This window comes from Oryzias melastigma, linkage group LG20, assembly GCF_002922805.2.
Source record: "Oryzias melastigma strain HK-1 linkage group LG20, ASM292280v2, whole genome shotgun sequence".
NCBI lineage: Eukaryota > Metazoa > Chordata > Actinopteri > Beloniformes > Adrianichthyidae > Oryzias > Oryzias melastigma.
Genome location: NC_050531.1, coordinates 3115875 through 3134185, shown reverse-complemented (window position 1 = coordinate 3134185; position 18311 = coordinate 3115875). Strand labels below are relative to the sequence as shown.

The 18311-nt window shown below is 38.4% G+C and overlaps 1 protein-coding gene across 1 annotated transcript in view; it reads left to right on the top strand.

Moving 5' to 3' along the window:
- The window catches only part of abi1a (abl-interactor 1a), a gene marked incomplete in the record, with an annotated part of 44397 nt that overhangs the window by 15666 nt on the left and 10420 nt on the right, over positions 1–18311 (top strand). The window contains 4 exon segments of the mRNA XM_024280316.2: positions 12467–12643; positions 17117–17131; positions 17498–17601; positions 17671–17811. Coding sequence (XP_024136084.1) covers positions 12467–12643; positions 17117–17131; positions 17498–17601; positions 17671–17811 — 437 coding nt within the window.

The following is an 18311-nucleotide window of genomic DNA, read 5'->3' as shown; positions in this document are numbered from 1 at the left end:
TTCCCGCATTTGTCTGAGGAAGGAAAAATTAAAACAAGAATTAAAATGTTTTGATGCAAATAAGAAAAATATCATTAAGTTCATGAGAAGAACAGTTAAATTCTCCTCCATGTTTGTTTTGGACGACACTTCTTCTTCTTCTTCGTTGCTGTCAGTAGCAAGTACTTATATTTACACATTCAGGACTTCTGATCTGATCTCTTCAGATCAGCTAATCTCGTCGGTGCTCCTTATGTCTTCTTCAGACGGTTGTAACTTTCTCGCTCTCACCACTACTGACGCCGGAGGCAGGCGTAAAGCGAGGAGAGATTATCTCGCCAGCTTCCACTCTGCAGAGTGTGCGTTGGCTGCTAAGAGGCTGCAAACAGGAGCGCTTTGTCAGAGCAGAAGACCCCCCACTGACGACCGCCATGTCCTAAATATAGAAGAGAGGTGGCAGAAAAGGGGTTTTCCTCTAATCCCCACCATACCACTTCATTCATAAAACCACCAACCGCGTGAGCTGTCATGATCTAGGTCACCGTTACCATGGAGATGAGGAAAACCTCTCATTCATTCACCTGGTGTTTCACCTTTCTGACGAAGGAGCTACAGGCTGCATTTCAGAAAAGTTCTACCAATAATTTTGCATGAATATTTTCTTATAAATCTCTTAATTAATTTTGGATAAACTTTTCTGGATCTGCTCAGGTTTGACGCCAATGAATGAAGGTCAATAAGGTTGAAACATTAATAAACAATAACAATTATTATAATGACCATAAAATCAAAAACATGAAAAAAGAAAATAAAGGTCAAAAAGAAATATCTCTTCCACAAGACTGATTATAAGCCTTTTATTTTGAAATTCCCAAGCTGTGTTTTGGATTTTGACCCCTTGTGCGATCTTCAGTCCGTTGGGTCGGACAGCTTCTGCTCTGGTCTGCTGGAACATCCGGACAGTCATGAAAAGTGAGGAAATAAACCAGGAAAAAGGAAATGAACATTTTCTGTAGTGTTCTGTCTGAGGTTGGAGATCACAGTGATGAAGAATGTGGAAGACCGACACATCAGTTTGTTCTCGGGGTTCTGAGAACCGCATCTCATCAGGTCCAGCCAGCGTTTGAGTCCGGCTGGGTTCTGGCTTCAATTGTTGACCTGGAATCTTGGAAGAATGGCTCTGAAGCCCAACAGGATGGAACGTCTTGCCGTGTTTCCTGCTGATTCCTCTGCTTTTGTCCGTCTCGTCTCTCGCTCGGTGGTTTCCTTCTCTGCCTCTGAGGCTCCGATGACCAAACATTTCTTTTATCGGTTCATTTTCTCTGTTCTCGTTTAAAAGCCGTGAATTTTTTTTAAGAATTTCTGCACATTTTTCCCTCATCCTAATCCATGCAGAAGAATGCAGAGAAGGAGCCCAGAAACCATCACCAGAACTCCTATCCAGATAAATGTGTGCTTAAGCTGCAGGGTTGATAAAAGCTGCCGTCTCCAGCAGTCGGCTGAATTTCTACCTCTGTGATTCACTAAAGCAGCTTGTTTGATGCAGCTGCTCTTCAGTGACGACGCAGCATAAACTGCAGGCTCTGAAATATTCTCCAAACCTTGTACGACCAGCTCAGTATGATAAATGTATGTTTAAATTAATACGCTCGGACTTTTGTGTTATGGGTTGGCTCCGTACATCACATTTATGTCGATTTTTACAGAAAGGGAAGTGATGGAGCAGCATCGAGCTGAAAACTGAAGCAGATTTTAGGAGAGATCCAATCAGAAACGGACTGAAAACGTATAAAGAGAGTGGATTTCTTGATTTTTTTTTTTCTTAAAATAATGTTGTTTTCAAGGTTAATACAAACATTTAAAATTCAATTAAAGTTCTTATTGAACTCACATAGTAGAATAAACATTTTTTCAGGTTAGTTTTTACTCCTTTTTTAACCTGCTAGTACAGGACTGTCAAACTCAATCGCACAACGGGCCAAAACAGGATAAACATTTATTGAACATTCTGAAACTGCATTTTTAAAACTTTTAAACTGTAACTTTTTAACATAATTACAAACTAGATATATAGCATTACCTGTGATAATGCTAGTGTGAATGCTGGAAGCTGAATTTTACTGTAAAGATGCTGAAATTGATAGCTGAAAATGTTGAAGCTGATAGCTGATTCACTGAAGCTGATAGCCAATTAAAATATTAGCTAAATGCCAAATTAGTCTAAAAAAATGGAAAAAAATGTAGGTTAGCTAAACCAGCTAGCATAGAACAAGCTGAAAAAAATAGCTGAACTTCAAAATATCCCATAAAACTGAAAAAAGCTTAAATTAGCCAAAACTGATAGCATGTAAATATTAGCCCAACTCCAAAACAGCCTAAAAAAGCAAAAATTAAAACCTAAATTAGCTAAAACAGCTAGCATGTAGTTAAAATATTAGCTAAACTCCAAAAGTCTCAGCCAAAATATTCCAAAATTCTAGCAGAATGCCATTTTTTTAACTTTAAAACTGTAACTTTTTAACATAAATCTGAATAATAAATAAGCAGGAATATTATTCCAGAATAAATCAACTTAAACCTTAAATAACTTTTAATATTTTACTCTCCATAAAAATATATTTTGTCAAAATTATACAAGTTAGAAATGAGCGCAAGATAACATCAGGTCATTAATAACAATAAAATGATCTGGAGGGCCGGATAGAATTACCTGGAGGGCCGGATCCGGCCCCCGGGCCTTGACTTTGACACATGTGCTAGCATCTCTTTTACTGCGATATAAATCTAAAGAAACATTTCTAAAGTATTTCGGGTGACGTAACTCCTTAGATAAAGTAAATAAGCAGAAGGAACTTTCGTTAAACCTCCTAATTCCGTGTTTGGATTTCTGGCGGTGAACCTTCTTCTCCTCCATTTGCTGCTGCTTTCCTCCTGCGGCGTTGATGGACATTGAATGTGGCGTGTTTCCGTCTGTCGAACACGAGTAAAGGTCAGAGACTGACGGCTGATGAAATGAGTGCCGACTGAAGTTCAGCCGCTCTTTTATCTGCGCTCTTCCTGCAGCGCCGCTTTAACCGGTTCCGGTACGGAGCACAGGTTCTGATCTGCTGCGAGCTCCTTGGACGCTCTTCAGCTTCACTCGGGTCGCGTCTTTGGCTCCACAGATTGACAGCATGTGTTTCTAAATCTGCTGTGTCAGCATCGACCTTGGCGCTCTTCCCGACTCCTTTAAACACTTTTTTCTTCCTGCTGTACGAGCAGGGACCGATTCTCACAACCTGCAGCTCCAAACGAGGGTTTGGTGAAAGAACTTTGGTTTGAGGGATTTTCAACAAAGTGGGAACTCCCCACAGAGCAGATGACCTTTGATTTTAGCCGAGAGAATAAAAGCTGGAGGAACTGCAGCAGAACCTTTGCACAGCAGACCGGACCCAGGCGCTTTGGCCCGGTTCAGGGTTTGGGTGTGGACCTCTGCAGCTCCTACAGCTGTGAGACGGAGAGGACAAAGAACAGCCTGGAGATCTGAGGAATCATTTGAGATGAACAGGAAGCAGCTGACAAGAAAAAGATGGAGGAAAATCATCTGAAGGATGAAGGATCAGATTCTTTTGTGAAAAATGAAAAAATACAAAATATTTATCATTTAGTTGTGTTGATGCACAGTTGTAGTTGACTTTAAGTCATTTTATGTTAAAATCTGTTAAAAACTATTATTTTATTTTAAAAACATAAGAGTTGTATTCAAAACTCTTTAAACTCTGATTTTTCTACTTCTTAGGTTTTTATATTAATTTGTTAAAAGTCTTTGAAATACTTTTGAGTAAAACATTTTAAATGCATTTGGAACCACCTTTTTGGCTTTATTACAGGTAGGAGTCCAATCCATTGTTCCAGTCGAGCTACCTGTTTAAATAAAGGTTTAACAATCCTTAAAAGGTTTTAAAGACCCACTCAGATGAAAAAATGTGTTTTTACTGTTTTTAACATGTCCTCATGATGGAGGACATGTATTAAGAAAACTAAGTTCTTAATTGAAGTGAATTAAGAAAATATACAGTTTGAAAAAAGTTGTATTTGTGATGTAGAAAATACTCTGGGCGTGGCCAAAAGCTTCAGACTCCGCCCCATTCTGATTCATCCACTGTCAGACAAACAGATCCATGAACGTCTTTGTTTTCCTGGTCTGAGCTGGACTTTGGATCAGAACTGTACGGCTGGATATCTCCGATATTGCTGCCATTTTTGTAGCAGCGCTAATGTTAGCTTGTGGGGGCTGTAAGCTAGTGGGAGAGAGTGTAAACAGAGAGCTCTCAGTTACAGGAAGAGGAAGGAGGGGGAGGTTCTCTCCACCAACTCAAAACTCAACAGGTGAATTTGTAATGAGCTCCTGCCGCTCTGCAGAAACTATGTCCAAGAAAACGACACAAGTTTTCTGATTTCATAATCTAAAAAAAAACACTAAGAACACTTTGAAAATAGACCAAAAGATGATTGGAGTGGACTTCAAAAGCTCCTAAATGTAATAGAACTCGTATAAAGCCTTACATTTTCTTAAATTCTGGACATTGGGTTTTAATTGTTTTTCGTCAGCATGATGTGACTTCCTGTCACAAAGAAAAAACATTTCCTGGATGCCTTGTGTCGAAAGGTCGTGAACTAGTGGTGAAGTGTTCAGCCTCAGCTAGCTAATTAGCTCATGCAAGTCTGTGCGGGAAAACTCATGGAGAAATGGCTTCAATATGGCCTGAAAATGTCTTAAAAAGGATTACTCGTGGTGGTTAAATCAGTCGAAGTCCTTATGAAACAAACGTTGGCGTTTACTGAGAGACAGATCTACAATGAGGATTAGAGTTCAGATCTGTATGTTGTTAAAGGGTTGGTTGGCAGGTGGGTGGACTCTATGAAACTCTTGTATCTTTGGTCTCACCAAGTTAGCTAAATGCCAAGTTAGCCAAAACAGCTACATGCAGCTGAAATATTAGCTAAACTCCAAAATAGCTTAAAAACAAAAAAAAAAGCCTAAAGTAGCCAAAAGAGCTACCACGTAGCTGGAATTTAATCTAAACAAAAAGAAAAAACCTTAGTAAATGCCACAATAGTCCATAAAGCTAGCAGAATGCTATTATAACTTTCAACTTTACTACACTCCATTTTTAAAGTAACGACTAATCGACTATTTGATTAGTCGACTAGTCGTGGAAGCCCTATTTTCCTGCAGATAACCCCGTATCGTCGGTCCAGTTAGTTTGTCATCACAAATGTAACACAACAACACAATTAGCCGTGAAATCTCTTTCCTCCGTCTGTCAGAAGATCTGTTGGATTCTTCATCTCCTCACGTTCTCGACCTCTTTGACGGTTCATACTGAGTCATCTCGCAGCCAAACCGTCTGTTCTGGTGAGACGTTTGTACAGACGGATCTGCTGGTTGGGTGTGTTTGTGTGGTTTAGTTTTCCCATGCTGTGAGTAAGCTCTGCTCTGAATTACTACGCCTGTTGGCACAGTTGGGACATGTTTTTATCTCTTTCCTTAAGCAGCTGAAATGATAGTTTTCTTCTGTTTTAGTGAGTAAAACCAAATGTTTTTAGTTCAGCTGAACGCAGCCTTTCCTTTCTAGTTTCCACACCGTCCAGGACGGGGGGGGTGGAGCAGTGAGGGAACGTTTGACTCTGATTGGCTGTGAAGGTTTAAGCCTGTCTGCTGATGAATGATGCCTGTTTGAAAGCTGTGACACGCCCCGCACCGAAAACAACAGAATGAAGGGACGTCTGCTGGGTTCAGCAGGTTATTTGAGGATAAGATGATAGACTTCCAATTGTGACACACTGTGTAAAAATGATTCACCTCACAGGGATTGTTGGAGTTAAATCTGCTTTATGACTAGAGCTGCCACAAACGATTATTTATCACAGAGTATTTTTTCAGATTAGTCGACTAATCGGATTATATGCAAACTGGATGTAAAGAACACATCTTAACCATCATCAGCTTTAAGCTAACTAAAAACTACATATATAGCATTACCTGTGATAATGCTAGTGTGAATGCTGTGAGCTGAAGATGCTAGTGCTAGTGCTGATAGCTGAAGAAGCTGAAATTGATAGCTAAAGATGCCAAAATTGCTGAAGCTGATAATCAGCTTAAATATTGAAGCCCAAATTAGCATAAAAAACTATGAAAAAGCTTGCATGAAAAAAGCTGAAAAAATAGCTAAACTTCAAATTTCTTAAAAAAACTGAAAAAGCCTAAATTCGCCAGAACCGCTAGCATGTAGCTAAACAAAATAACTAAACTTCAAAATATCTTAAACTAAAAAAAAAAGACTAAATTAGCCAAAACAGCTAGCATGTAGCTGAAATATTAGCTAAACTCCAAAATAGCCTCAAAAACCTTAATAAATGCCAAAATAGTCCAAAAAGCTGTCAGAACACACTACACTCTGACTCCATATAGTATAAAGTAATGACTAACCGATTATTAAATTAGTTAGACTATTTTAATAGTCGATCAGTCATCAATTATCATGGTAGCCCTATTTATGATCAAGAAATGTTTGTATGTTTTTCTATTGTTGGTGTGGTAAAGTATTGGTCCAGTGAAGCTAAAGTGATCATGTAAAGATGGTATGGCCTAAATGTAATTTGATTTGTTGGTTAGATTAAAATCGTCTCTCTGATTGATTCTAGTCAAACTGATGAAACCTGAGTCATAAACTCTTTATCTTCTATGTATTTCCAGACGTTCCACATTAGCAAACATTTCACATCTTCTTCTGTGACGTCCAGCCTGTTATCATTCAAATATGAATTCATCCTGGAGATGTTTGGACTGACCTGTAAAAACTGATGTGCAGATGATACTAAACTGGAAACAGTCTGGCTTTGTGAAAACGAGAGAAAACTCCAAATATTTTGGTGCTTGTTGCTACCCAACAGCAGTCTTTGGTGGTGACAGCCTCCCAGCTGACTCATGAAAGCTGGAACATCTCAGAGTAAAGTCATTCTGACTGGATTCTTCACGTGGACGACGCATTTCCTGCTGGATGTGGTTGAAAGCAGGAGCTTCAAAAATGTAGAAGAAAAGCAACAAATGACGAGTAAAGAGAGGTTGGATTTCTATATCCTGCATCCAAACCAGAAGCTGTATATATGAACTGGACTGAGCGGCGTTCCAAACAGGAAGTGCCCGTTGGCTCCACAAAACCATAAATCCCATAGACTTCTATAGAGAAATAAACAGCTATAATACTCATTCTATTGGTCATTTGTTAGTGGAGGTTATTCAAGGCCGGATCAGAATTCTTCCCCTACATTTAACACTACAAACGGAGAGTTCTGGACAAATAGTACCTTCAAATTCTGACCTCACTCTCACTCGATGACATCATCAATAGTTGCCGGTTAGCTACATTACCGCAAAGCTGCTGGGGCTTGGAAAATAGTCTCATGAACTCCTGCTGCTCTGCAGAAACTATGTCCTAGAAAACAACAGTAATTAAAAAAATGTAAGGCTAAAAACAGCATCATTGTTACTAAAAGTCCACTGAGAACAGTTTAAAAATAAATTTAAAAAATGGTCAGAGTTGGACTTTAAATCTTTATAAAAAAAAGAACAACTTTTGGGCTATTTTATTTTGAAATGAAAGGGTTTGGCTCGATTGTGAGGATCCACCCGATGAAGTGACCTGGCTCCAGTAACTTTTTGTGATTCAGCTGGGAGCAGCTGAGCCTGTTTCTAGATGTCTTCATTTTCTTCCTCCCTGTTACAAAGCTCACACCTGAGCTTTACAAGCGCTTGTCAACACACAGGAAGGAAGTGACTTCACACCTTCATCCTCTCACTTCCCTCCTTTTACCAGCTGCAGTGATGATCATTACAACCCGTTTCAGGCAAAGCAGGTGAAGATGTTTGGTTTTCGTTGGCGTCTCTTCCTGGTAGAGCAACCACAAACAATTATCTTAATAGTCGACTAATCACCGATTATGTTTTCCGATTAGTCGACTAATCAGGTCAGGTGCAAACTGGATGTAAAGCACAAATCTTAACCATCATTAGCTTTATATTAACTAAACACTAGATGTATAGCATTATGCTTGTGTGAATGCTGTATTGGAAGATGAAAGTTAAATTTGACTGCTGGAGATGCTGAAATTTATAGCTAAAATCACTGAAGCTAAAGGCCAGCTAAAATATTAGTTAAATGCCAAATTAGCCTAAAAAAACAAACAAAAAAAGGCCAGGTTAGCCAAAGTAGCTAACATGCAGCTGAAACATTTGCTAAACTTCAAAATAGTCTAAAAAAACAAACAAAAAAACTAAATTTGCCAAAATTGCTAACATGTAGCTAAACTCCAAATTTGCCTAAAAACAAAAAGCATAAATTAGCCAAATAGACTTGCATGTAGCAGAAATATTAGCTAAAATCTAAATTAGCCTAAAATGAAAAAATACTAAATTAGACGAAACAGCTAGCATGTATCTGAAATATTAGCTAACTCCAAAATAGCGTAGAAAACTAAAAAAAAAAAAAAATCCTAAATTAGCCAAAACAGCTTTCATGGTGCTAAAATATTAGCTAAATTCCAAAATAGCCCTAAAAAACAAACAAAAAAAAGCCAAAATTAGCCAAAGTTGCTAGCATGCAGTTTAAATATTAGCCAAAATTCAAATTAGCCCAAAAAACTGAAAAAATACAAAACTAGCCAAAATAGATAGAATAATGTCATTATAACTTTTAAATTTACTTCACTCAGACTCCATGTAATATAAAGTAACGACTAATCGACTATCAACTTAGTTGTCGACTATTTTAGTAGTCGATTAGTCGTCGATTAGTCGACTAATCGTGGCAGCCCTACTTCCTGGTGAGGTCGATGGTCGGTTGTCCTTCAGTGACTCCTCTCCTGCTCACTTCCTCACTTGTAGCTGAGATGGTTGTGGAGGTCAGATTTTGGGAGGGGTTTTGATGCTACATCTGGAGGTGTCGGCACCAGAATAGTTATTGAAAGTTTCTGTCATCTTTCTTAATTCTAACAGACACAAGCTTCCCGTTTGTCTCCGTGTGAGACGTTATGTAAGAGCAGAATCTCCAGTATCAGAGCGAGCATCTGTCATGGCGGAGTCTGACAGAAACGTCACGTCTGACTCCGCCTCATACCAGCAAAGCGGTCGGACGCTGACAGAAGAGCCGATCACGCTTTAAAGCTGCGATCCAGATCTCTGCTGGATGAAAACTGTCGACCCCCCCTCCCTCAGGAGAAACCACTGTTTTCTCTGCTCCGCCTGCAGCGGACATCACAACCTCACAGGAGGACCAGCTGCTCCGGGTGTCTGTCTCCGTCCTAATGGATCCTTGTAGACAAACGTCCCTCGTGGGATTCTTCAGACATGATTAACTGGAGATGAACCCAAACGTGTTAACTGGCACCTTCTGTCATCGCTGTCGTCTAGAGTCTATTATTGTGGGGGGAAAGAAGAAAAGAACGTTGTTTTTACTTTGTCTGATAGTTCTGGAAGTATTTAAAAAAAGAGAGAAAAAAATATTTATAAAAACTGTTTTATTTATTTTTTTTAATTTCTTTTAATAATTCATTAATGATAATAAATGTAGACTGTTTTGACGAGATATATGCTTAACTTGAGCGGGATTTTTTTCATGGAAAAAGGTTGAAAAACACTGGTCTAGACGACCACACATCCCAACGACCATCAACCTGAAGCTTGACTACATAAAAATAAAGCTACATTTGACTCTGCAAAAGTCCATAAACTTTTTTGATGATCAAAAAAACTATTACTTTTCTTTGAAGTATTTGAAGATATTTGCTCAATAAAATCTTAAGTTTTCTTTCCCCCTTTACCTTTGGACCGACCGAACAGATTCCACCATTCCTTTATAGAGCTAAATTATGGCTGATATTATTTGAAACCCAAATAAAACAAAATAAAATAAAATTTGTGTTTGAGCCAAAAAAAAAGTAAAATCTCCAAATCTTTTTGCTATTCTAAAATAAACTTAATTACGGTATTTTCAGCTTCAAATGTTCTAGTTTTTAGGTTTCAAAACTCAAAATTTCAACTTCAAACTATGATAATACAGCCTAAAACAGCCATTTTCTGACCGTAATTATCCAAGTTGTCAGAGTCGGTGAATGCAGCGGTACTGAAGTTACCTCCCTCATTGATTTTGATTGGTCCTTTGTGTTAGCCCCGCCCCAATGCGCCACAACGGGGCCAAAAGTTTTGAAACTGAAATTTTCAGATTAAAAAAAAAAAAGAAAAAAAATGAATTGAAACTGATTTAAATTTGAAACCTGAAAAACAGAACATTTGAAGCTGAAAATATTTAAGTTTATTTTAGATTGGCAACAATAACATTTTTTTTGTCCAAACACTAATATTTTGGGTTTCAAATAATATTGTCCCCAATTTAGCTCCATATTTTTTTTAGCTTTATTTACGTCTGCAGTTACTTTTGGTACAAAGAGAATATCAAACGTCTGCAGCTGATGGTTTTTATGTCTCTACCTCAAATCTGCATGTTTTAAGACGAAGTGAGAGTTTTAAGATGTGGGTTTGTTTAAGTCGTAATACGAGCTGTTTGTGGGCAAAAAATGGACAGGTGACCCGAGGAAATATCAAGGTTGTAGACCGCTCAATGAACTCGTAGGGAGAAAATGTTTTCTATGGGTATGCTGCGGTGAAAGTTCCACCAATATTTCTCAAAAGCCTTTATATTAACTGGTGAACAGTAACGGTTAGGGTTTTTGCCATTTGAAGCTTTAATAAAAGTTTTCCGACAATTCTCAACCATTTTGGGTTTGAGTTTGGGCTAAATCCGAATTCTTCCCTTCCCCCACATTTAGGCTATGTCCAAATTCAATACTCACTAGATATCATTTCGTAGTGCTGTCCGAATCTACAATCCCAAAATCAAAAGCCCTAAAAATATCCCAGAAGTCTTTGCGAAAAACCAGTGTGCATCGATGGTCACCACATTGGTGAATAAAGACCACAATGCATTGCGTTTGAACAAGATGAGTGTTCTCTGATGCCTGCAGATAAAGATATACTTGCATTTTAAAAAAGAAAATGTAGTGAATATAATGTCTGAATTGTTTTTAAATTTAGTGTATAGTTTTTTAGAAGTTGGAGATTACGGTGAGAATTCGGATCTCACTTCTACTTGATGACATCATCTACGTTAGCTGCTAACACTTGAAAAACACGTAACATTGATTTTATAACTTTAAAAAGGTCATGCTAAAACAAAAAATGTCATTACTTACATTTAAATGTGAACAAACACAAGTGAAGAAAATCATTTCTCCTCCGCGGCACATGGCGGGCGCGGCACACCCTCGCGGGGGAGGGGTACAGAGCCCTCTGCTGCTAAAGCTACTCCAAAAATACCCCTACAACTCTCCGTAGGGGGACATTTCAGATAAAAATGTCCTTTTTGGACCAATGACTTCAGGCGCCATCTTGTCTGCCGTCCAAACTCCCACTATAGCCTTAGATTTCAGTATAATCATTTCTCTATGTATGAAAAAATCATTTTTCCTTCAATGAAAAGATTTTACCGTTTGCTGAAATAATTTTTAGGTGCAGATAATGTTCTGTTTTTGATTGAGTTGAGTGTTAAACAAACATTTTGTAAATCTTGAGCTCTAAAGTCCCCGTATAACATTGTTTTTTTTCTTTAAATGTTCCCAGTGGGATTTTAATTAGGACTGTGAAGTTTTAAACAAAAATTCCACATCCTAAATGTCTTAAAAAGACGTTTTTCCTGTTGATCTGGGTGGGCGTGGCTGTTGGTTCTGAGCTGCGTCCAATTGAAAAATGACTAATTTTCCTCAAATAATTATTGACGTTGCTGGGACCAATAAATCCAATCCATTTTGTCCTCTGATTCCTTGGGGAAATAATGAAAGCTACGTCAGTATGACCTTTCATTGAATTACAATCCTTTACAGCACAGAAGTGGGACGTTATCTTCTCTTCTCCGGCTCCCACGCTAGAGCCGGGCTAGCTATCGTGACGTAAGCAAGGCTCAGGAGTTTTACTCGGACACTTTGATTGACAGATTTAAAAGGAGAAATACTCGGAAATGCAAAAACAAAACAATTTATATATTTGTTCTCTTTTAGAAGAAAAATACCTCACATACATGTTAAAAACTCATTGGACTTTAAGTGTCATGTAATTTTATGTGATGAATAATCCAACCATTTTCTTTATGTAGTCTTAGTTGGAAAAGCTTCCTGTTCTTCATAAACATGACTAATGTATTTCCTCATCACAAGAGAAAATAAATCATTTGGTGGAAATGTTTGCTATGAAATAAAGCTTTTTTTGTTTGTTTGTTTTGTCCAAACCTGAAAGCTCTGACACTTAGATTAATCTTAAAATAGACATATTTTTGTATCTCTTTTTGGTTATTTGAATCAAACAGATTAAAACCATCTCCTCCTCGTGTCTTTTCAGACCGTGGACATCCACAAAGAGAAGGTTGCCCGGCGGGAGATCGGGATCCTGACCACCAACAAGAACACAACCAGGACCCATAAGATCATCGCTCCGGCCAACATGGAGCGGCCGGTCAGGTACATCAGGAAGCCCATCGATTACAACGTCCTGGACGATGTGGGCCATGGCGTCAAGGTGAGCAGATGCGTGTTTCTCCTCTCCCTCTTTTGTTTGGTCTTTCATCTTCAGAAAACGCTCCTCTGACCCTGAAGGAATGTGTTCGAGTGTGGGTTGGTGGGAACCGGTTGGGGGTGGAAGTGAACTGAGAGTGGAGATTACATCATCCAGCTTCAGAGAACTGCTCTATTCTTGTCCAAAACGACAAATGAGACGTCTTCAGACGCACTCCTCGGCCTGAAATGTGGGAAAAAAGCTTTTTGATGTAATAAGCCTGTGCTCCGTCAGGGCTCGTCTCAGGTTCACGCCTTCTCCTGACAATGACACCATCTATGACTCCCCCCGGAGCAGCTTGTGCCCCCTCCATCTCTCCATTATCCGATGCAGATGTCAGAGAAATCGGATTACGTCCCAAAGTGTTTCGGGCTTCGATGAGGCGGCACACGAGCCGGTGTATTCCGATGGGAATTCCTCGTCTGTCATGTTGAATGTACAGCAAAGTTCTTCATTTATGTGACGTTCCTGCACAGGATCAATTTTAATTTCTCTATTTTATATCATAAAACTAAAGTTGAGCATTTCTAAAATAATATATAACCTTATCTGATTTTGGTTTTTGCATCAAACCGTTTCCTAAGACGATTCATATCAAATGGAATCCGTTGATTTGGAATTCATTCCAATGTTTTATTCTAAAAAGCTGAAATTTTCTCTCAAGATTGATATTTAAAAATCTTTTTTTAAACATTGAAACAGTTTTGCTGCCTTCTAAAATAATAAAATGTAATGAAAATATATCTATTGATTTTATGAAATTAATCTTTAAATTGAAATTAATTTAAGTTGATTTTATTTTGTTTAATTAAAGATGAAAATTAAGTTTTTAATATGTTCTTATGGTGTTTTTCTGAATAGGACGTAAATAAAGACAATTGAGTTTAGCTTTTTTTTTTTGATAACTTGTTTGAAAACGATCAAACTTTTGTGTTTTCATCATTCTTTTCTCTCAGTTTTTGTAGATTTGGTCTCCAGACGTAAATATAATCAGAAAATACATGTTTTTACATTTTTGCTTATGTCCAGTGATGTGTGTTTATTTACGCTTTAAAGTACTTTATATATGTTTTCTTAAATATATTTTTAAAGCTTTTCAAAATAGTAATTTTAGGCTTGTTTTCTTTTTTACTTTTTTACTTTTTACTGATCCAAAAAATGATCCTAGAACCACAACACGATTCGAACCGTGATCTGTTACACTCCAACGGGAACGATCGGACTTTAAAGACAATCTGGCAACACCCGATCTCTGAACTTTAACCTGCTGACGTCTCCACGCCAAAGATCCAGTGAAGGGTTCTGAGGACGTTTGAAGAAACGGGTTAAAGCAGAACCTCAACTCATCTTAGTATCAAACGGAGAGGATGGAGCTCAGGATTCAACACCTGCCTCCTTTTCCTCCTGATACCTCCACAGGATTAACATCTGCAGCAGATTAAGGAGCTGTAGTCTGAGAGGGAATGAAAGCTTCTCTTCCTTTTATGATTTCAAAGATTACTGCTACTGTTGATGCGTGTTAGGCTAAAGACTGAAACAGAGGAGTTCCTCTCATAAAATGAGCAGCGTCTCTGCGATGGCGGCCGTCACATCCGGACTCCTGTGACGTTCCTGCAGGAATCCTCGCTGTGATGGGAGTTAAAGCCGTGACGGTCAACACCCCCCCTCATCTGCCTGAGGGGGGCGGTGGCCTAAATGCTGAAACGGTTTTACTGAGTTGCTAAAAACCTAGAAAGCAGAGCGTAAACAAACAGTTTTAGAAGTGAAAGGGGATTTCCAAACTGAACGTATCCACAGAGAGTTATCAGATTCCTGGCAGCATCTCTAATCTTCTCTCCCTTAATCCGGGCAAACGTCAGTCCGAGTGACAGAAACCTGCATCCTGGAGGCGGCGCCCGCTTCCTGGTGTCCCAAAGCGTCTTCTGGCGGTCCAGCTGCAGCCGCTCACATCTGTGCAGCTAAAAATGTCTGTAAAAACAGAAAACCAGACTTTCATGTTTTATCTTTGATGCAGCTTTCTGTTGAATGTTCCTGCTCAGGTTACTGTGTATTTTTAGTGTTTTGTCCTGAGAAAAACACAATATTGAAGTCGCTGCTGCATGTTTGGCAGTTTTGTGTTTATTGAAACAGAAAACAAGAATTCTTGGTGTAAATATTCATCAATATAAACAATAAATACTAAAATAAAATCTAAAGGAAAAACTCTGTTTCTTTTAGGGATTTAGTTTTATTCCTGATAATGAATGTAGAGGGTGCAGTTCATCTCAGCTGATAAAGAGTAAATTCTGATGGTTCTGTTCTGGAACAGTCCGGTTCATTCAGAACCACAGAGACGCAGCGTTCCAGCATTTCATTAAATGAGTTCAAATAAATCTCATTAGGTGCTAGTAAGAAAATGAAATGTGAACCATTTTTTATTACCGGCTTGTCTGAAGGTCCTTCAAAATAAAAGCCCTCCTTAAATCCGTCCTCCATCCTTTAACGTTGAGATGATGTACTTTAAAGGAAAAACCGCCTCTGTGCGTCATGAGACACCCGAGTCAGCGTTGCCAGGTTGGGTGGTTTCCCACCGTTTCCATTCTGACGTTGTGGGTATAAATGGATTTGGGCGGGTGGACGTAAATTGGGTACATTTGGTGGTTTTTAGTTCCTTATTGAAATAAGTTTCAGCCAGTGGCGTGCGGCCATCATGAGATGAAGACTCTTAAAAAAATAAACTCAGGACACTAATCTGTGCTATAAATGCCTTTGAAAAATGTTTGATCATTTTGATGATTTCAGTAGGACTCGGTACTGATTATAATTTCTAGAAACGATTCAATTCACAAGAGCCTGAATCGGTTCAATCGTGATTTTTTTTTTTTTTGATTATTTTGATTTTTCAATTCAATTTGAGGTTACACATTTATACAGATTTTTTTTTAGAAATACATTCATAATCTACTAAATGCTTTAAATATATTGATATGAATGATCCAGATCACATACTGTCAAATATATCAGTGAAATAATGAGATTGTTAATATCATACAGAGTTACATGGATTCTCTAAAGGAGAAGTTCTAACTAAAATGTTCAGATCATTAACATTGTAAACATTGTTCTTCTTCTCCTGGAGGACGTTTCAGTTTGACCACTAGGTGGAGATCACGCTATAGGATTACATCTTATTCCAGAAGAAGAAAGTATGAGCATAAACAATGTTTTAGATCACAAATTACTTTTGGAAAATATTTCCTTAGAGTAAAAATTCATACATGTAAGCTTATAAAGATGTTCATTTAGTCAGCAATGTATGTTTATGTCGACCGAGCGTTAGCATTAGCCATCCTATGGGAAGTTCCATTAAATGTTAGCATCAAGCTAGCGGACTTTAGCTTTACGAGCTAAATCTATTCATATTTTTATGAATTGATTGTTGATCTATTAAGCTTAAATCAATTCAAATCGATTGATTTTACTAACTGAGCCCTAATTTTATCTTCAAACTTTTGTGTATTTTGTGTATTACATGAGGCAACGCGGAGCTCTGACTCATGTAAAACTGTAGAATCTAACGCAAACTGGGTTGAATTCATGCTTCTATCTAACTCATCGTATGTTTTAAGGTTTCGTTTTTATGTATATATTTGACATTTTTATTACATGACCACATTTTCCTTTTGTTGTTTTTATAAATTTAACTTAAAACTGCATTGTAAGGATGTAGAGTGAGGCAGGCAGGAAAACAACTGAGATTTAGTAAATAATAAAGAAGAAACAAAAGATCATTTATGATTTTTTTATTTTATGAATAAAACGTTTATGAATAGTGTATTCACAATTATTTAATTGAAATCTTAATGTTTAATTAATTCTTGGAAAATGTTGTATAAAAACTAAATTTTTAATATGTTTCATAAAAATATTAAAATTTATTTTAATCACCTAAATCCATAAAAAGTAAAAATGTAAGAACAATTTCCAGTTTTGTTGATATTAATTTAAATGTTTAATTTAATTTAATTTAATTTTTAATTTTAAAACCCCAATATTTATTTATTAGTTTTTTGATTGTTCTTGTTGTTTGAGGAATGAAAGTTTGTTCTTCGGTTTTTGCTAATAAAGTTTAACAGGAGTCTTTGCAAAAATGGTGGATTTAATATCATTGAAGATGTCTCAAAGTTAGAATCAAAAACAGGAATCAATTAATGATTAATTGCTGCTAATTAAGACTAATTACTTACCAGTTAACTTCGTTAATGTTTTTAGATGACTTTTGGGCTGGAAAACCGTGATCCTATCTGGCAACGCTGACTTTTCCCTTTTAGTTCTAATGTCTGACCCCCTAAGACTGACAGAAACCTGCAGGAGTTTTATTTACTGTGACTTCTACTTCTGTTCAGACGTTGACACGCCTCTTTTGTCTTTTCTGTTTCCTCATTGGCTCTCACTAAGTGGCTGAAAGCCAAGGTAAGTCTGCTGCCCCTCCCACTACCATCCAAACCCCTACATGTGATCATGTGGTTTAACAGCCTGTAGTCGTCCCTGTAGACCCCCCCTCCCATTCACCAGGTGTGTAGATGTTGTGGTCACCCCTCATGTTGTGTAACTCCCCTCACCTGTTGTGTAATTAGGTTGAATCTTATGGGCTCCCCAGACGGTGGTGCACGCCTCGTGCACTTTAATCCACAGCAAACAGACCGAGGCTGCAGTGGGATTATTCCAGCCTTCAGTCAGAACATCTGGGCAGCCCGTAAACGCCGTAACTGCATTAGTGCGTTCGGCTGAAGCTCCGCCGCCGCCGAGGAAAACAAACGCTTCTGCTTCTGTCTGCAGCAGCACGGAAACAATCAGGCGGTCAGGACGGGAACCCTGTCCAGGACCAACCCGCCCACGCAGAAGCCGCCCAGCCCGCCCATGTCCGGGTGGGGCACGCTGGGGTGAGAGTCGCTGATTCATCGCCGTCACGCCGTCGGTTTGGGTTTTCTCCAACTGTTGATGCTCTGCAGGCGCAACACGCCCTACAAGACCCTGGAGCCCGTCAAGCCGCCCACGGTGCCCAACGACTACATGACCAGCCCCGCCCGGCTGGGCAGCCAGAGCAGCCCCGGGCGCACGGCGTCGCTCAACCAGAGGCAGCGCACTCACAGGTACGGCCTGAACACCTGAGAACGCGAAGGCCGGATTTTTCTGTTGAATCTGTGAAAGATAGGAAGAGAACTAAAGGATTTCTGTGGTAAAAACATCATTAAATCATAAGCAAATTAGACCAATTTTAGCAGCTATCACCGCAAAAACTGAATTTATCACATTTTTTTCTCTACAAAAAACAAAATTCTTTGTTTATAAAAATCAGTTATAACTAGTGATTTTAAATAAGCTTCATGAAAGAACACTTTTTTCAAAATTGCGGCTTTTCTATTAGTTTGATCTCTGTAGTAACAATTTCATTTTTTGGTCGCCTGAAGGTGACGAACAGATCGATGTGATTCTTAAAAGAATCGGCAAAAGTACATTTTTAAATTTCCTTAGCAACCGAGGTTTTATTGTTAACCACGGCCACATTCCTAGTACAGTCACATCGTGCGTCATGTTGTTTCGTTCACCATCCCATAATACTTTCAAAACAAACGTATTCATGACACACGTG